Source organism: Oncorhynchus clarkii, unplaced genomic scaffold (genome assembly GCF_045791955.1).
Source record: "Oncorhynchus clarkii lewisi isolate Uvic-CL-2024 unplaced genomic scaffold, UVic_Ocla_1.0 unplaced_contig_9311_pilon_pilon, whole genome shotgun sequence".
In the NCBI taxonomy this organism is placed as follows: Eukaryota; Metazoa; Chordata; class Actinopteri; order Salmoniformes; family Salmonidae; genus Oncorhynchus; species Oncorhynchus clarkii.
In genome coordinates this window covers 5,001-25,973 of record NW_027260967.1, presented here as the reverse complement: position 1 = coordinate 25,973, position 20,973 = coordinate 5,001, and the positions used below count along the sequence as shown (strand labels likewise).

General features: G+C 45.6%; 2 protein-coding genes across 3 annotated transcripts in view; both read right to left on the bottom strand.

Annotated features, from left to right (window-relative positions):
* Positions 1–6,028, bottom strand: part of LOC139402717 (WAS/WASL-interacting protein family member 1-like) — a 31,822-nt gene extending 25,794 nt beyond the window's left edge. The window contains exon 1 of one of the 2 annotated variants that reach the window (XM_071146617.1): positions 5,905–6,028. The gene's annotated coding sequence lies outside the window, so the exon portion shown is untranslated. Of the gene's footprint in view, positions 1–5,740 lie in introns of both variants that reach the window. The other variant, XM_071146615.1, reaches the window with a different exon arrangement.
* A 273-nt stretch (positions 6,029–6,301) lies between these two features.
* LOC139402711 (acetylcholine receptor subunit alpha-like) overlaps positions 6,302–20,973 on the bottom strand; it is a 19,015-nt gene continuing 4,343 nt past the window's right edge. The window contains exons 5-11 of the mRNA XM_071146609.1: positions 20,004–20,199; positions 18,283–18,520; positions 14,071–14,294; positions 10,553–10,792; positions 8,330–8,702; positions 7,059–7,289; positions 6,302–6,884 (exon numbers count right to left, since the gene is read on the bottom strand). Coding sequence (XP_071002710.1) covers positions 8,571–8,702; positions 10,553–10,792; positions 14,071–14,294; positions 18,283–18,520; positions 20,004–20,199 — 1,030 coding nt within the window. The 3' untranslated portion in view covers positions 6,302–6,884; positions 7,059–7,289; positions 8,330–8,570. The remainder of the gene's footprint in view (positions 6,885–7,058; positions 7,290–8,329; positions 8,703–10,552; positions 10,793–14,070; positions 14,295–18,282; positions 18,521–20,003; positions 20,200–20,973) is intronic.

Below are 20,973 nucleotides of genomic sequence, written 5' to 3'. Positions count from 1 at the left end.
GTACTGTAACAGACCAGGGACATCCTCTAGGGAACACATCACTCTGAAGCAGGTTCAGTACTGTAACAGACCAGGGAACACATCACTCTGAAGCAGGTTCAGTACTCTAACAGACCAGGGACAGCCTCTAGGGAACACATCACTCTGAAGCAGGTTCAGTACTGTAACAGACCAGGGACAGCCTCTAGGGAACACATCACTCTGAAGCAGGTTCAGTACTGTAACAGACCAGGGAATACATCAGTCTGAAGCAGGTTCAGTACTCTAACAGACCAGGGACGGCCTCTTGAGAACACATCACTCTGAAGCAGGTTCAGTACTGTAACAGACCAGGGACGGCCTCTAGGGAACACATCACCCTGAAGCAGGTTCAGTACTGTAACAGACCAGGGACAGCCTCTAGGGAACACATAACTCTGAAGCAGGTTCAGTACTGTAACAGACCAGGGACAGCCTCTAGGAAACACATCACTCTGAAGCAGGTTCAATACTGTAACAGACCAGGGACGGCCTCTAGGGAACACATAACTCTGAAGCAGGTTCAGTACTGTAACAGACCAGGGACGGCCTCTAGGGAACACATCACTCTGAAGCAGGTTCAGTACTGTAACAGACCAGGGACGGCCTCTAGGGAACACATCACTCTGAAGCAGGTTCAGTACTGTAACAGACCAGGGACGGCCTCTAGGGAACACATCACTCTGAAGCAGGATCAGTACTGTAACAGACCAGGGACAGCCTCTAGGGAACACATCACTCTGAAGCAGGTTCAGTACTGTAACAGACCAGGGACAGCCTCTAGGGAACACATCACTCTGAAGCAGGTTCAGTACTCTAACAGACCAGGGACGGCCTCTTGAGAACACATCACTCTGAAGCAGGTTCAGTACTGTAACAGACCAGGGAACACATCACTCTGAAGCAGGTTCAGTACTGTAACAGACCAGGGACAGCCTCTAGGGAACACATCACTCTGAAGCAGGTTCCTCAGGCAAAGAGAGAACACAAGGCCTGGTCAATGTTTTCCAGTTTACCACTGTGGAATGTTAATACTAAGACCACAGTTCAACAAAGTTTGTTTAGGATTCCAGGTTTGAATGATTGGAGTGAGTGAGTGAGTTTACTGTACGGGCATGTGTATTGACAGATAATGATGCACCTTTGCTAGTCCGATTCCATGAAACACCATAACTACAGTAACCAGGAGAACGAGCAGTATGGGCCTCCGTCCCAAATGGAACCCTATTCCCTACATAGTGCACTACTTTTGGCCAAAGGCCCATAGGTTGAACTATAGTACTTCGACTACATAGTGCACTACTTTTGGCCAAAGGCCCATAGGTTGAACTATAGTACTTCGACTACATAGTGCACTACTTTTGGCCAAAGGCCCATAGGTTGAACTATAGTACTTCGACTACATAGTGCACTACTTTTGGCCAAAGGCCCATAGGTTGAACTATAGTACTTCGACTACATAGTGCACTACTTTTGGCCAAAGGCCCATAGGTTGAACTATAGTACTTCGACTACATAGTGCACTACTTTTGGCCAAAGGCCCATAGGTTGAACTATAGTACTTCGACTACATAGTGCTATGATCAAAGGTAGAGCCCTATGGGCCTGGTGAAAGGTAGTGCCCTATGGGCCTGGTGAAAGGTAGTGCACTATGGGCCTGGTGAAAGGTAGTGTACTATGGGCCTGGTGAAAGGTAGTGCCCTATGGGCCTGGTGAAAGGTAGTGTACTATGGGCCTGGTGAAAGGTAGTGTACTATGGGCCTGGTGTAAGGTAGTGCACTATGGGCCTGGTGAAAGGTAGTGTACTATGGGCCTGGTTAAAGGTAGTGTACTATGGGCCTGGTTAAAGGTAGTGTACTATGGGCCTAGTTAAAGGTAGTGTACTATGAGCCTGGTTAAAGGTAGTGTACTATGGGCCTGGTTAAAGGTAGTGTACTATGGGCCTGGTGAAAGGTAGTGTACTATGGGCCTGGTGAAAGGTAGTGCCCTATGGGCCTGGTGAAAGGTAGTGTACTATGGGCCTGGTTAAAGGTAGTGTACTATGGGCCTGGTGAAAGGTAGTGTACTATGGGCCTGGTGGAAGGTAGTGTACTATGGGCCTGGTGAAAGGTAGTGTACTATGGGCCTGGTGAAAGGTAGTGTACTATGGGCCTGGTGAAAGGTAGTGTACTATGGGCCTGGTGAAAGGTAGTGCACTATGGGCCTGGTGAAAGGTAGTGTACTATGGGCCTGGTGAAAGGTAGTGCCCTATGGGCCTGGTGAAAGGTAGTGTACTATGGGCCTGGTGAAAGGTAGTGTACTATGGGCCTGGTGTAAGGTAGTGCACTATGGGCCTGGTGAAAGGTAGTGTACTATGGGCCTGGTGAAAGGTAGTGTACTATGGGCCTGGTTAAAGGTAGTGTACTATGGGCCTGGTTAAAGGTAGTGTACTATGGGCCTGGTTAAAGGTAGTGTACTATGGGCCTGGTTAAAGGTAGTGTACTATGGGCCTGGTGAAAGGTAGTGTACTATGGGCCTGGTGAAAGGTAGTGTACTATGGGCCTGGTGAAAGGTAGTGTACTATGGGCCTGGTTAAAGGTAGTGTACTATGGGCCTGGTTAAAGGTAGTGTACTATGGGCCTGGTTAAAGGTAGTGTACTATGGGCCTGGTGAAAGGTAGTGTACTATGGGCCTGGTGAAAGGTAGTGCCCTATGGGCCTGGTGAAAGGTAGTGTACTATGGGCCTGGTGAAAGGTAGTGTACTATGGGCCTGGTGGAAGGTAGTGTACTATGGGCCTGGTGAAAGGTAGTGCACTATGGGCCTGGTGAAAGGTAGTGTACTATGGGCCTGGTGAAAGGTAGTGTACTATGGGCCTGGTTAAAGGTAGTGTACTATGGGCCTGGTGAAAGGTAGTGTACTATGGGCCTGGTGAAAGGTAGTGTACTATGGGCCTGGTGTAAGGTAGTGTACTATGGGCCTGGTGGAAGGTAGTGTACTATGGGCCTGGTGAAAGGTAGTGTACTATGGGCCTGGTGAAAGGTAGTGTACTATGGGCCTGGTTAAAGGTAGTGTACTATGGGCCTGGTGAAAGGTAGTGTACTATGGGCCTGGTGAAAGGTAGTGTACTATGGGCCTGGTGTAAGGTAGTGCACTATGGGCCTGGTGAAAGGTAGTGTACTATGGGCCTGGTGAAAGGTAGTGCCCTATGGGCCTGGTGAAAGGTAGTGTACTATGGGCCTGGTTAAAGGTAGTGTACTATGGGCCTGGTGAAAGGTAGTGTACTATGGGCCTGGTGAAAGGTAGTGTACTATGGGCCTGGTGAAAGGTAATGTACTATGGGCCTGATGAAAGGTAGTGTACTATGGGCCTGGTGAAAGGTAGTGTACTATGGGCCTGGTGAAAGGTAGTGTACTATGGGCCTGGTGAAAGGTAGTGCCCTATGGGCCTGGTGAAAGGTAGTGTACTATGGGCCTGGTGAAAGATAGTGTACTATGGGCCTGGTGAAAGGTAGTGTACTATGGGCCTGGTTAAAGGTAGTGTACTATGGGCCTGGTGAAAGGTAATGTACTATGGGCCTGGTGAAAGGTAGTGTACTATGGGCCTGGTTAAAGGTAGTGTACTATGGGCCTGGTGGAAGGTAGTGTACTATGGGCCTGGTGAAAGGTAGTGTACTATGGGCCTGGTGAAAGGTAGTGTACTATGGGCCTGGTGAAAGGTAGTGCCCTATGGGCCTGGTGAAAGATAGTGCCCTATGGGCCTGGTGAAAGGTAGTGTACTATGGGCCTGGTGAAAGGTAGTGTACTATGGGCCTGGTTAAAGGTAGTGTACTATGGGCCTGGTGAAAGGTAATGTACTATGGGCCTGGTGAAAGGTAGTGTACTATGGGCCTGGTGAAAGGTAGTGTACTATGGGCCTGGTGAAAGATAGTGTACTATGGGCCTGGTGAAAGGTAGTGTACTATGGGCCTGGTTAAAGGTAGTGTACTATGGGCCTGGTGAAAGGTAATGTACTATGGGCCTGGTGAAAGGTAGTGTACTATGGGCCTGGTTAAAGGTAGTGTACTATGGGCCTGGTGGAAGGTAGTGTACTATGGGCCTGGTGAAAGGTAGTGTACTATGGGCCTGGTGAAAGGTAGTGTACTATGGGCCTGGTGAAAGGTAGTGCCCTATGGGCCTGGTGAAAGATAGTGCCCTATGGGCCTGGTGAAAGGTAGTGTACTATGGGCCTGGTGAAAGGTAGTGTACTATGGGCCTGGTTAAAGGTAGTGTACTATGGGCCTGGTGAAAGGTAATGTACTATGGGCCTGGTGAAAGGTAGTGTACTATGGGCCTGGTTAAAGGTAGTGTACTATGGGCCTGGTGGAAGGTAGTGTACTATGGGCCTGGTGAAAGGTAGTGTACTATGGGCCTGGTGAAAGGTAGTGTACTATGGGCCTGGTGAAAGGTAGTGCCCTATGGGCCTGGTGAAAGGTAGTGTACTATGGGCCTGGTGAAAGATAGTGTACTATGGGCCTGGTGAAAGGTAGTGTACTATGGGCCTGGTGGAAGGTAGTGTACTATGGGCCTGGTAGTGTAGTATGGGCCTCCCGAGTGGCACAGTGGTCTAAGGCAGTGCTAGCTGTGCCACTAGAGATTCTGGGTTCGAGTCCAGGCTGTGTCGCAGTCGGCCGAGACCAGGAGACCCATGGGGCGGCGCCCAGCGTCGTCTGGGAGGGTTTGGCCGGCAGGGATGTCCTTGTCCCATCGCGCACTAGCGACTCCTGTGGGCGTAGTGCACGCTGACACAGTCGCCAGTCAAGAAGCAGTGCGGCTTGTCAAGAAGCAGCGTGGCTTGGCCGGGTTGTGTTTCAGAGGACGCACAACTCTCTGCCTTCACCTTTCCCAAGTCTGTATGGGAGTTGCAGCTATGAGACAAGACTGTAACTACCAATTGGATATAATGAAATCGGGAGAAAAAGGGGTCAAATTTTTAAAAAATGTTACAAAAAATAAATATAGAAAAAAAATAAGTTTGTGCACTATATTGGGAATAGTGGGCCGTTTGTTTGTACTACGAATGTCTGCGTGTCAATGAGTCAATGTCCACTATGCCTCAGATGACATTTCAGAGCTGTGGGAAAGTCTACATTCCTTGGCTACAGTGACGAGTGACTCCATAAAAAGTCATAAAGCTGTCTGTGATGTGAATCGTAAAGCCAAACGCTGCATGGTTTGGTACAGTTTGGTACAGTATAAACAGATATTGGTTTACTGCACTCTACGGTAGTGTGTGTGTGTGTACACGAGGTATACTGACTGACTGTGTGAGCTGCACAAAATCCCCGAGCACAGGTTACATAATGAAAGCTACTGTATAGCAATAACTCAATGACTTTAAAAGTCAGATGAGGCTTTTTTTTCTCTCTTCGTGCAAGTATCCATGCCAACGCAGACTACATAAGCACCAAGCAGAGAATAACGCATGATGTCGTCTGATACAACTCATGACAAATGGAATACAAAAATAAAAACAGAGATATCATAACATAACGCTACCATGTTTCCATTTGTCCTCAAAAAATGTTTTATAAGCAAGGGTGTCACAACAGATGTGACCACTCAAGGTGTTGCTGCTGCCATCCCATCCCATCCATTGCAAACATGTTTTGAAATTCAGTTATTTGCGTAATTATAATTGAGAATCGCAAAACTTTGAAAAATCGATCTAGTACTCAAGTTCAACATAACATAAACATCGACTTACTTCTGGAGACAGAATGAGCCACTCCTTCGCCGTAAACACAACTTTAGCTCAGGATTTCCGCTTCATCGGGATTTCCACATTGTACCCGGAACTTTTAAATTATATGCATACAATCAAGAGTGCAATTTGATGTTTTATCAATCTGCCATCCCTCTATAACTTACGTTTCTGTCCAAATCTTCGAGCGTTGTGTTTGTCATGTCGCTCGAAAGACTGTTTTCGTAAAACCGACTGGGAGAATGTAATGCTACTCTCGCTCCAATCCGGGGCCTTTGCGGTGATGCAATATTTCCAGATGTGCATCTTGTCCAAGTTTGAACAGTTGGTTCTGTGTATAAAGACGTTTACTGATGAGAGGAGAACAGAACAGATACGTGTTGACTACTGGAAAATCTAAAATAATACGTTAAAATAAGGGCATTTAATAATTTATTCAACAGAAAGAGGACCCAGGCGCACAGTTTATCTTCTTAATGGAGAAAATGACATGTTCAAATATTTGACTAACCAGAGTTTATGCAGTCCCTGTCAATGTAAAAAACACAATACAAAAAGACAGGCTTATCTGGAAGTAGATTTTATTTTGACATTTAACCAAATCTAAAAATAGAACCGTGATGACATTTGGCAGAAGGAGGAGAGAAAACCCTAACATCGGACAAGATAAAACATCATGTAGTTGCCCAGAAGCCCCTGCACTGTCATCTTTATTGACAAGACAGGCCCACTTCTAAATCAAGGTTGAGAAACTCATTCAAACTGATCTTCTGATCGTCAATAATGATCATGCAACAACGGCGAGATGCACTACCAGCTGCTTGTGATCTCCGTCATCCACAGTACCATAATGTGACCTCCCTCATCCACAGTGCCATAATGTGATCTCCCTCATCCACAGTGCCATAATGTGACCTCCCTCATCCACAGTGCCATAATGTGACCTCCCTCATCCACAGTGCCATAATGTGACCTCCCTCATCCACAGTGCCATAATGTGACCTCCCTCATCCACAGTGCCATAATGTGACCTCCCTCATCCACAGTGCCATAATGTGACCTCCCTCATCCACAGTGCCATAATGTGACCTCCCTCATCCACAGTGCCATAATGTGAGCTCCCTCATCCACAGTACCATAATGTGATCTCCCTCATCCACAGTGCCATAATGTGACCTCCCTCATCCACAGTGCCATAATGTGACCTCCCTCATCCACAGTGCCATAATGTGACCTCCCTCATCCACAGTGCCATAATGTGACCTCCCTCATCCACAGTGCCATAATGTGAGCTCCCTCATCCACAGTGCCATAATGTGACCTCCCTCATCCACAGTGCCATAAGAGTGCCAGAGTGCTCCCAATCAGAGCCATTATGCAGAGTTTGTTAAACCAACATACTCTGCATCCTTCGTTCCACATGATGAAGGATGGTTAGAAATAAAGCAATCACCTGGTTAGGTAGGTTAACCATCGTTCCTTAAACACAATCCATCAAGTCACAGACAGCTGACAGCGGGACACCTTCTCAACACCATCAAGTCACAGACAGCTGACAGCGGGACACCTTCTCAACACCATCAAGTCACAGACAGCTGACAGCGGGACACCTTCTCAACACCATCAAGTCACAGACAGCTGACAGCGGGACACCTTCTCAACACCATCAAGTCACAGACAGCTGACAGCGGGACACCTTCTCAACACCATCAAGTCACAGACAGCTGACAGCGGGACACCTTCTCAACACCATCAAGTCACAGACAGCTGACAGCGGGACACCTTCTCAACACCATCAAGTCACAGACAGCTGACAGCGGGACACCTTCTCAACACCATCAAGTCACAGACAGCTGACAGCGGGACACCTTCTCAACACCATCAAGTCACAGACAGCTGACAGCGGGACACCTTCTCAACACCATCAAGTCACAGACAGCTGACAGCGGGACACCTTCTCAACACCATCAAGTCACAGACAGCTGACAGCGGGACACCTTCTCAACACCATCAAGTCACAGACAGCTGACAGCGGGACACCTTCTCAACACCATCAAGTCACAGACAGCTGACAGCGGGACACCTTCTCAACACCATCAAGTCACAGACAGCTGACAGCGGGACACCTTCTCAACACCATCAAGTCACAGACAGCTGACAGCGGGACACCTTCTCAACACCATCAAGTCACAGACAGCTGACAGCGGGACACCTTCTCAACACCATCAAGTCACAGACAGCTGACAGCGGGACACCTTCTCAACACCATCAAGTCACAGACAGCTGACAGCGGGACACCTTCTCAACACCATCAAGTCACAGACAGCTGACAGCGGGACACCTTCTCAACACCATCAAGTCACAGACAGCTGACAGCGGGACACCTTCTCAACACCATCAAGTCACAGACAGCTGACAGCGGGACACCTTCTCAACACCATCAAGTCACAGACAGCTGACAGCGGGACACCTTCTCAACACCATCAAGTCACAGACAGCTGACAGCGGGACACCTTCTCAACACCATCAAGTCACAGACAGCTGACAGCGGGACACCTTCTCAACACCATCAAGTCACAGACAGCTGACAGCGGGACACCTTCTCAACACCGAGTGCTGTGAATGTTCATATTTTCAACTGTAATCTCCATGCAGAAAAGAAGCTACAATAACAACACCTCACTGGACCAGTTACATTCAATCCACGATCCAATCAATCGATTGATTGTCATTTCCAGATGAGTCGGGGTAGAGGCACAGCAGACAGGTGTCAGAGCGAGCAGGAGAACCAGGGTGTGGCCAGAGCACGGTGACTCTGGCTATGGCCTCTCCTTTAGCCCTGCATGCTCAGCTCAATGAGGCGTCCAGCGAACACTCCCATGGTGCCGATGACACACACAGCCATGAACACACACAGCAAGATGTGATCCAGGACCATGGCTACAAACTTCCACTCCTCAGCAGCCTGAGAGAGGAGGGAAGAGAGAGAAGGGGGTGAAAGGTGAGGAGGGAGAGGAGGGGGTGAAAGGTGAGGAGAGAGGAGAGAGAAGAGGGAGAGAGAGAGGGGGGGTGAGGAGGGAAGAGAGAGGAGGGGGTGAGGAGGGAAGAGAGAGGAGGGGGTGAAAGGTGAGGAGAGAGAAAGAGGGAGAGGGAGGAGAGATGAGAGAGGAGGGGTGAAAGATGAGGAGAGAGTAAGTGAGAGAGAGAGAGAGAGAGAGAGAGAGGAGGGAAGAGAGATGAGGGGTGAAAGGTGAGGAGAGAGAGAGAGAGAGAGAGAGAGAGAGAGAGAGAGGAGGGAAGAGAGAGGAGGGAAGAGAGAGGAGGGGGTGAAAGGTGAGGAGAGAGAGAAGGGAAGAGAGAGGAGGGGGTGAAAGGTGAGGAGAGAGAAAGAGTGAGAGAGAGGAGAGATGAGAGAGAGAGGGGGTGAGGAGAGAGAGAGAGAGAGAGAGAGAGAGAGAGAGAAAGAGAAGAGATGAGAGAGAGAGGGGGGGTGAGGAGAGAGAGAGAGGGAGAGAGAGGAGAGATGAGAGAGAGAGAGGGGGTGAGGAGAGAGAGAGAGAGAGAGAGAGAGAGAGGTGATGTGAAGAGAGAATAGAGAGAGAGTTGAGTCATTAACATTTTCAAGACAATTTGTTTTTGTATTAGCCACACAACATTAAAACATGAAAGCTCGAAAGATAGACAGACAGACAGACTCAGACAGACAGACTCAGGCACAAAGAAAGACAGACAGACTCACCACAAAGACAGACAGACTCAAAGACAGACAGGCTCAGACACAGACAGACAGACAGACTCAGAAACAAAGACAGACAGACTCACCACAAAGACAGACAGACTCAAAGACAGACAGACTCAGACACAAAGACAGACAGACACATAGACAGACAGACAGACAGACAGACAGACAGACAGACAGACAGACAGACAGACAGACAGACACAAAGACAGACAGACTCAGACACAAAGACAGACAGACACAGAAACAAAGACAGACAGACTCAGAAACAAAGACAGACAGACTCAGAAACAAAGACAGACAGACTCAGACACAAAGACAGACAGACTCAGAAACAAAGACAGACAGACTCAGACACAAAGACAGACAGACACAGAAACAAAGACAGACAGACAGACAGACTCAGACACAAAGACAGACACAAAGACAGACAGACTCAGACACAAAGACAGACAGACTCAGACACAAAGACAGACAGACTCAGAAACAAAGACAGACAGACTCACCACAAAGACAGACAGACTCAAAGACAGACAGACTCAGACACAAAGACAGACAGACACAAAGACAGACAGATACAAAGACAGACAGACAGACACAAAGACAGACAGACTCAGACACAAAGACAGACAGACACAGAAACAAAGACAGACAGACAGACTCAGACACGGGCGGCAGGGTAGCCTAGTGGTTAGAGCGTTGGACTAGTAACCGGAAGGTTGTGAGTTCAAACCCCCGAGCTGACAAGGTACAAATCTGTCTTTCTGCCCCTGAACAGGCAGTTAACCCACTGTTCCTAGGCTGTCATTGAAAATAAGAATTTGTTCTTAACTGACTTGCCTAGTTAAATAAAAAAAAATAAAAAATAAAAACACAAAGACAGACACAAAGACAGACAGACTCAGACACAAAGACAGACAGACTCAGAAACAAAGACAGACAGACTCAGAAACAAAGACAGACAGACTCAGAAACAAAGACAGACAGACCTGACAGACAGACAGACAGACAGACAGACAGACAGACTCAAAGATAGACATGAGTTCCATAAATGCTTCCTGAGATCCTATTCTTACATTGTTGGAGTCTTCATCAGACTTCATGGTCTCTGCGATGTACTTGACCCCCTCGATGGCGCTGCGGACGTCCGGGTTCTTGGTGATGGGGGACTGGAAGGTGACAGAGGCAGGGGCAGGCTTGCCCGAGATGTCGGAGATGTCAAAGTCAGCCGGGTGGATCCTCTTCTCCTGCCTGTCCCTGGATGGACGCTTCATAGTCGAGAAGAACATGAAATTGGGGATGGTGTCGATGAAAATCTGAAATACAGGAAAATACATTGTAATGAGTAACAAGACGTCATGTAAAGAAAATCAGTTACTGTAAAAACATTGTAACGAATAACACAAAGTACTGTACAGTACATCAATTACTGTAAATACATTGTAACGAGTAACACAAAGTACTGTACAGTACATCAATTACTGTCAATACATTGTAACGAATAACACAAAGTACTGTACAGTACATCAATTACTGTAAATACATTGTAACAAATAACACAAAGTACTGTACAGTACATCAATTACTGTAAATACATTGTGATGAATAACACAAAGTACTGTACAGTACATCAATTACTGTAAATACATTGTGACGAATAACACAAAGTACTGTACAGTACATCAATTACTGTAAATACATTGTAACGAATAACACAAAGTACTGTACAGTACATCAATTACTGTAAATACATTGTAATGAGTAACACAAAGAAATGTACAGTACATCAATTACTGTAAATACATTGTAATGAGTAACACAAGTTATATACAGTACACTAATTACTGTAAATACATTGTAATGAGTAACACAAGTTATATACAGTACACTAATTACTGTAAATACATTGTAATGAGTAACACAAGTTATATACAGTACACTAATTACTGTAAATACATTGTATTGAGTAACACAAGTTATATATAGTACACTAATTACTGTAAATACATTGTAATGAGTAACACAAAGAAATGTACAGTAAATCAATTACTGTAAATACATTGTAATGAGTAACACAAAGAAATGTACAGTAAATCAATTACTGTAAATACATTGTAATGAGTAACACAAAGTACTGTACAGTACATCAATTACTGTAAATACATTGTATTGAGTAACACAAGTTATATATAGTACATGAATGACTATAAATACATTGTATTGAGTAACACAAGTTATATATAGTACATGAATGACTATAAATACATTGTATTGAGTAACACAAGTTGTATACAGTACACTAATTACTGTAAATACATTGTATTGAGTAACACAAGTTATATATAGTACATGAATGACTATAAATACATTGTAATGAGTAACACAAAGTACTGTACAGTACATCAATTACTGTAAATACATTGTAATGAGTAACACAAGTTATATACAGTACACTAATTACTGTAAATACATTGTATTGAGTAACACAAGTTATATATAGTACATGAATGACTATAAATACATTGTATTGAGTAACACAAGTTATATATAGTACATGAATGACTATAAATACATTGTATTGAGTAACACAAGTTATATACAGTACACTAATTACTGTAAATACATTGTATTGAGTAACACAAGTTATATATAGTACATGAATGACTATAAATACATTGTAATGAGTAACACAAAGTACTGTAAAACACATAATACTGTGTTGGGGGACTAACATATTTTCCATGATAATCAAGATCACGTACATCAACCATAAAACCATGAGCACTCAATGAATAAACTGACAAACCTGACATGCCATTACTCAAATCACTCAGCTAAAGTCAGAAATAGGACAGACAGACAGACAGACTGCTCTTAACTACTTCCTGTCTCTCAAAGGAGAGCCCCACTAGAGAGGCTGCTGAGAGCTGAGGGGTTCTAAATCAGTGGTTCCCAACCAGAGGTACTAGGGCCCCTGGGGGGTACTTGGTCTTTCCACATATGGTACCTGAGAAGACTCATGAAACCACCGGCTTACTGGTAAAATGCACATGAGGGGGTACTTCAGGGGTACTCCGGGCAGAGCAGAATTCCGTTGGTGGAACAGTAACCCAAAAAGGTTGGGAACCACTGTTCTAAATGGCCGAAAGCAGAACGTCACTAACACCTGACAAAATACATGACGTACTGCATTAGCACCACCAGGTGGCAGTGCAGCCAAGAGAAAACCCCAAAAGCCCAACGGAAAACACAGAGAATTTAGGGGGAAGCCTGACAATCCAATGTCACGGCCATCACACCAAGGGGTCTGAAAACTAGGACACCACTAGATGTTGTACTGACATCGCTAAATTAGGAATGAGATGTGCTGACATTCACTTTGTCCATTGTACCTAGTCTACCTACTTGATTGATTGATTGATTGACTGACTGATTGATTTATTGATTGACTGACTGATTGACTGTCTGCGTGATTCACTGGCTGATTGATTTATTGACTGACTGATTGACTGGCTGATTGACTGACTGATTGATTGACTGACTAAATTACTGATTGACTGACTGATTGATTTATTGATTGACTGACTGATTGATTGACTGACTGACTGATTTATTTATTGACTGACTGATTGATTTATTGACTGACTGACTGACTGATTTATTGACTGACTGACTGACTTTTTGATTGACTGATTTATTGACTGACTGACTGATTTATTTATTGACTGATTAATTGATTGACTGATTTATTGACCGACTGACTGACTTATTGACTGACTTATTGATTCATCGATTGGTCGGTCAGCCGGTTGGTTGACCTACCTTGATTGACTGACTGATTGATTTGTTGATTTATTGACTGACTGACTGATTGATTTATTGACCGACTGACTGACTTATTGACTGACTGAATGATTCATCGATCGGTCGGTTGGTTGACCTACCTTGATTGACTGACTGATTGATTTATTGACTGACTGACTGACTCATTGACTGACTGATTTATTGACTGACTGATTGATTTACTGACTGATTGATTGACTGACTGATTGACTGATTTATTGATTGATCGATCGATCGGTCGGTCAGTTGGTTGACCTACCTTGATTGACTGACTGATTGATTTATTGACTGACTGACTGACTGACTGATTTATTGACTGACTGACTGATTTATTTATTGACTGATTAATTGATTGACTGATTGATTGATTGACCGACTGACTGACTTATTGACTGACTGATTGATTCATCGATTGGTCGATCGGTCGGTTGGTTGACCTATCTTGATTGACTGGCTGATTGATTTATTGATTGACTGACTGATTGATTTATTGACTGACTGACTAATTTATTTATTGACTGACTGACTAATTTTTTTATTGAATTATTGACTGACTGACTAACTGACTGACTGACTGATTGACTGACTGATTTATTTATTGATAGACTGACTGATTGATTGATTGATTGACTGATTGACTGATTGATTGACTGACTGATTTATTTATTGACTGACTGACTGATTGATTGACTGACTGATTGACTGACTGACTGATGGATTTATTGATCGATCGGTCGGTCGGTTGACCTACCTTGCGGACCCACTGGGGCATTGTGTGTGTACTGGGAGAGCGGTGGTGTGTGTTGATGACGATGACGGTGATGACGATGGAGGCTATGACGAAGACCATGGTGAAGAGCATGTACTTCCCAATGAGAGGCACCGCACTGGAGGTGGAGGGGATGAGCTCCACGATGACCAGCAGAAACACAGTCAGAGACAGCAGGACAGAGATAGACAGGGTCATCTTCTCACCTGTATGGAACAGAGACACTGGTGTCAACAACAACAACGACAACAACATTAACAACATCATCAACAACAACAACAATATCAACAACAACAACACCAACAACAAGACCAAAGTCAGAGACAGCAGGACAGAGATAGACAGGGTCATCTTATCACCTGTATGGAACAGAGACACTGGTGTCAACAACAACAACAACATCAACAACAACATTAACAACATCATCAACAACAACAACAATATCAACAACAACAACACCAACAACATCATCAACAACAACAACATCAACATCATCAACCACAACAACAACAACATCATCATCAACATCAACAACAACAACATCAACATCAATAACAACATCAGCAACATCAACAACAACAACAACATCAACAACATCAACAACATCAACAACAACATTAACAACAACAAGACCACAGTCGGAGAGAGCAGGACAGATAGACAGGGTCATCTTCTCACCTGTATGGAACAGAGATACTGGAGTCAACAACAACAACAACAACATCAACAACATCATCAAGAACAACATCAACATCATCAACAACATCATCAACATTAACAACAACAACAACAAGACAACAGTCGGAGACAGCAGGACAGATAGACAGGGTCATCTTCTCACCTGTATGGAACAGAGACACTGGCGTCAACAACAACAACAACAACAACAAGACCACAGTCGGAGACAGCAGGACATACAGACAGGGTCATCTTCCTACATACAGAGACATGGTTAGAGGAGTCAAACACAACAATACACTGCATCAATACTACTCTAAAACCATTGACATATTTCATCTATTCAAACAGCTGGTAACACTCTCAGGACTATTTATTGAGAAACTGATACTGCCTTTGTGAAAACGTTCGACAGACCCAAGAGCAATTGGTCCACGGCTTGTGGGGATTGTTGTTTTAAATGCATTGTACTGTACGTGAGTGAGCCAAGAAAAGACACATTTCCATTATATGGAAATGTGGGGAAATTTGTGAATTTGAATTTTCAGCAGGTCTACCAGAGTCAGTCAGGGTGTAAAAGACCAGTCTAGTCAGGAAGGAGAACAGCAGGCCTACCAGAGTCAGTCAGGGTGTATAAGACCAGTCCAGTCAGGAAGGAGAACAGCAGGCTTACCAGAGTCAGTCAGGGTGTAGAAGACCAGTCTAGTCAGGAAGGAGAACAGCAGGCCTACCAGAGTCAATCAGTGTGTAGAAGACCAGTCTAGTCAGGAAGGAGAACAGCAGGCCTACCAGAGTCAGTCAGGGTGTAGAAGACCAGTCTAGTCAGGAAGGAGAACAGCAGGCCTACCAGAGTCAGTCAGGGTGTAGAAGACCAGTCTAGTCAGGAAGGAGAACAGCAGGCCTACCAGAGTCAGTCAGGGTGTAGAAGACCAGTCTAGTCAGGAAGGAGAACAGCAGGCCTACCAGAGTCAGTCAGGGTGTAGAAGACCAGTCCAGTCAGGAAGGAGAACAGCAGGTCTACCAGAGTCAGTCAGGGTGTAGAAGACCAGTCCAGTCAGGAAGGAGAACAGTAGGCCTACCAGAGTCAATGGGGAGGTAGAAGACCAGTCTAGTCAGGAAGGAGAACAGCAGGCCTACCAGAGTCAGTCAGGGTGTAGAAGACCAGTCCAGTCAGGAAGGAGAACAGCAGGACTACCAGAGTCAGTCAGGGTGTAGAAGACCAGTCCAGTCAGGAAGGAGAACAGTAGGCCTACCAGAGTCAATGGGGAGGTAGAAGACCAGTCCAGTCAGGAAGGAGAACAGTAGGCCTACCAGAGTCAGTGGGGAGGTAGAAGACCAGTCTAGTCAGGAAGGAGAACAGTAGGCCTACCAGAGTCAGTGGGGAGGTAGAAGACCAGTCTAGTCAGGAAGGAGAACAGCAGGCCTACCAGAGTCAGTCAGGGTGTAGAAGACCAGTCCAGCCAGGAAGGAGAACAGCAGGCCTACCAGAGTCAGTCAGGGTGTAGAAGACCAGTCCAGTCAGGAAGGAGAACAGCAGGCCTACCAGAGTCAGTCAGGGTGTAGAAGACCAGTCTAGTCAGGAAGGAGAACAGCAGGCCTACCAGAGTCAGTCAGGGTGTAGAAGACCAGTCTAGTCAGGAAGGAGAACAGCAGGCCTACCAGAGTCAGTCAGGGTGTAGAAGACCAGTCTAGTCAGGAAGGAGAACAGCAGGCCTACCAGAGTCAGTCAGGGTGTAGAAGACCAGTCCAGTCAGGAAGGAGAACAGCAGGTCTACCAGAGTCAGTCAGGGTGTAGAAGACCAGTCCAGTCAGGAAGGAGAACAGTAGGCCTACCAGAGTCAATGGGGAGGTAGAAGACCAGTCTAGTCAGGAAGGAGAACAGCAGGCCTACCAGAGTCAGTCAGGGTGTAGAAGACCAGTCCAGTCAGGAAGGAGAACAGCAGGTCTACCAGAGTCAGTCAGGGTGTAGAAGACCAGTCCAGTCAGGAAGGAGAACAGTAGGCCTACCAGAGTCAATGGGGAGGTAGAAGACCAGTCCAGTCAGGAAGGAGAACAGTAGGCCTACCAGAGTCAGTGGGGAGGTAGAAGACCAGTCCAGTCAGGAAGGAGAACAGCATGCCTACCAGAGTCAGTCAGGGTGTAGAAGACCAGTCCAGTCAGGAAGGAGAACAGCAGGCCTACCAGAGTCAGTCAGGGTGTAGAAGACCAGTCCAGTCAGGAAGGAGAACAGCAGGCTTACCAGAGTCAGTGGGGAGGTAGAAGACCAGTCCAGTCAGGAAGGAGAACAGCAGGCCTACCAGAGTCAGTCAGGGTGTAGAAGACCAGTCTAGTCAGGAAGGAGAACAGCAGGCCTACCAGAGTCAGTCAGGGTGTAGAAGACCAGTCTAGTCAGGAAGGAGAACAGCAGGCCTACCAGAGTCAGTCAGGGTGTAGAAGACCAGTCCAGTCAGGAAGGAGAACAGCAGGCTTACCAGAGTCAGTGGGGGAGGTAGAAGACCAGTCCAGTCAGGAAGGAGAACAGCAGGCTTACCAGAGTCAGTCAGGGTGTAGAAGACCAGTCCAGTCAGGAAGGAGAACAGTAGGCCTACCAGAGTCAATGGGGAGGTAGAAGACCAGTCCAGTCAGGAAGGAGAACAGCAGGCCTACCAGAGTCAGTCAGGGTGTAGAAGACCAGTCTAGTCAGGAAGGAGAACAGCAGGCCTACCAGAGTCAGTGGGGAGGTAGAAGACCAGTCCAGTCAGGAAGGAGAACAGCATGCCTACCAGAGTCAGTCAGGGTGTAGAAGACCAGTCCAGTCAGGAAGGAGAACAGCAGGCCTACCAGAGTCAGTCAGGGTGTAGAAGACCAGTCCAGTCAGGAAGGAGAACAGCAGGCTTACCAGAGTCAGTGGGGAGGTAGAAGACCAGTCCAGTCAGGAAGGAGAACAGCAGGCCTACCAGAGTCAGTCAGGGTGTAGAAGACCAGTCTAGTCAGGAAGGAGAACAGCATGCCTACCAGAGTCAGTCAGGGTGTAGAAGACCAGTCTAGTCAGGAAGGAGAACAGCAGGCCTACCAGAGTCAGTCAGGGTGTAGAAGACCAGTCCAGTCAGGAAGGAGAACAGCAGGCTTACCAGAGTCAGTGGGGAGGTAGAAGACCAGTCCAGTCAGGAAGGAGAACAGCAGGCTTACCAGAGTCAGTCAGGGTGTAGAAGACCAGTCCAGTCAGGAAGGAGAACAGTAGGCCTACCAGAGTCAATGGGGAGGTAGAAGACCAGTCCAGTCAGGAAGGAGAACAGCAGGCCTACCAGAGTCAGTCATGGTGTAGAAGACCAGTCTAGTCAGGAAGGAGAACAGCAGGCCTACCAGAGTCAGTGGGGAGGTAGAAGACCAGTCCAGTCAGGAAGGAGAACAGCATGCCTACCAGAGTCAGTCAGGGTGTAGAAGACCAGTCCAGTCAGGAAGGAGAACAGCAGGCCTACCAGAGTCAGTCAGGGTGTAGAAGACCAGTCCAGTCAGGAAGGAGAACAGCAGGCTTACCAGAGTCAGTGGGGAGGTAGAAGACCAGTCCAGTCAGGAAGGAGAACAGCATGCAGGGGATGATGACGTTGACGATGAAGTAGAGAGGCAGCCTCAGCATCAGGAAGTGGTAGGTGATATCCAGGTAGGGCGTGTCAGGGCAGCAGGCATAGTACACCCAGTGCTTCCAGCTCCTATAGTCCTGCATCACCCACTCACCACTCTCCATGAAGTTACTCAGGTCAGGCCGGTCGTTGTCCTAGAGGGGGGACAGGGGACGGGTACAGGGCTAGGGTCAATACTTTACTGGTTAAATTAAGATAAGATATACTTTCTTAGTTCATATGGGATGACAATTATTATTTTCCCATCCCCCTCCAATATACACAAATACACATTATGTTGGAGAGGCTGATTTAAACTATGTGGGAGCATACAACAGGTGCGGCTATTTCTATTCCTTTTCATGGGGTTGTTACTATTTCTACTCCTTTTCATGGATTGTTACTATTTCTACTCCTTTTCATGGGATTGTTTCTATTCCTACTCCTTTTCATGGGATTGTTACTATTTCTACTCCTTTTCATGGGATTGTTACTATTTCTACTCCTTTTCATGGGGTTGTTACTATTTCTACTCCTTTTCATGGATTGTTACTATTTCTACTCCTTTTCATGGATTGTTACTATTTCTACTCCTTTTCATGGGATTGTTTCTATTTCTACTCCTTTTCATGGGGTTGTTACTATTTCTACTCCTTTTCATGGATTGTTACTATTTCTACTCCTTTTCATGGATTGTTACTATTTCTACTCCTTTTCATGGGATTGTTACTATTTCTATTCCTTTTCATGGGGTTGTTATTATTTCTACTCCTTTTCATGGATTGTTTCTATTTCTACTCCTTTTCATGGGATTGCTTCTATTTCTACTCCTTTTCATGGGATTGTTTCTATTCATGCTCCTTTTCATGGGATTGCTTCTATTTCTACTCCTTTTCATGGATTGTTACTATTTCTACTCCTTTTCATGGGATTGTTACTATTTCTACTCCTTTTCATGGGATTGCTTATATTTCTACTCCTTTTCATGGGATTGTTACTATTTCTACTCCTTTTCATGGGATTGTTACTATTTCTACTCCTTTTCATGGGATTGTTACTATTTCTACTCCTTTTCATGGGATTGTTACTATATCTACTCCTTTTCATGGGATTGTTACTATTTCTACTCTTTTTCATGGGATTGCTTCTATTTCTACTCCTTTTCATGGGATTGTTACCATTTCTACTCCTTTTCATGGGATTGTTACTATTTCTACTCCTTTTCATGGGATTGTTACTATATCTACTCCTTTTCATGGGATTGTTACTATTTCTACTCTTTTTCATGGGATTGCTTCTATTTCTACTCCTTTTCATGGATTGTTACTATTTCTACTCCTTTTCATGGGATTGTTACTATTTCTACTCCTTTTCATGGGATTGCTTATATTTCTACTCCTTTTCATGGGATTGTTACTATTTCTACTCCTTTTCATGGGATTGTTACTATTTCTACTCCTTTTCATGGGATTGTTACTATTTCTACTCCTTTTCATGGGATTGTTACTATATCTACTCCTTTTCATGGGATTGTTACCATTTCTACTCCTTTTCATGGGATTGCTGCTATTTTGCACCCCGGACCTGGAACATTTTCAGATGTGCTTTTTGGATATTTGTGCTTTTCAAACTTCTTACCGGGTTGACCACTACCAGGTTGCCGTCGTAGGTCCATGTGCCCAGCTTCATACTGCAGTTCTGCAGGTCGAAGGGGAAGTGAAGCACAATGATCTCACAGTAGCTCTTAAAGATGGCCGGAGGGTTCCAGGTGATCAGACCTGTGTGCTCCAGCAGCACCTTGGTCTCATGGACGATTGCAAAGTCTCCATCTGCACTGCAAGAAGTGGAGATGATTGACTCGTTAGCATCGGAGTCAATGGATTCCTATGGGCTCTGGCGTTAGCCTGCTAAGCTAACCAAAGTCTCCATCTGCACTGCAGGAAGTGGAGAGGATTGACTCGTTAGCATCGCAGTCAATGGATTCCTATGGGCTCTTGCGTTAGCCTGCTAAGCTAACCAAAGTCTCCATCTGCACTGCAGGAAGTGGAGAGGATTGACTCGTTAGCATCGCAGTCAATGGATTCCTATGGGCTCTTGTGTTAGCCTGCTAAGCTAACCAAAGTCTCCATCTGCACTGCAGGGATAAATTGACAAATGTCGTGGAAATTCAGTACTGAGAGAGACTTGGTCATTTCTTCAAACAATCATTTTTATTCAATATTGATGATTAATTATTGCAATAATGAAACCGTCAGCCCAACAGTCTTGACCATTGGACTGAGAGCCTTCCCTTTACAGACAATGCACAGTTTATATAGCTACTATCCAGAATACTTTGTTCCACCCCCCCCCATATAGATCGGGGGCACCATAAGCCACTTTGGGTTCATCCTCTGGTCATCTGATGTCTCCCAGATGCCAGGATAATTAGAAATACTGAGTCCTTTGTTCTGTTCCTCCAGGCGATCTCTATCTCAGTGACAAACACCCCACATCCTGTCCATGGAATACATCTTTCTCAGTGCACCACTGATCATAGAATATAATGTGTCAGTACAGATGTATCACCCTCTAGTATAACCCATGAGTGCCCAGACAAGCTGCAGGA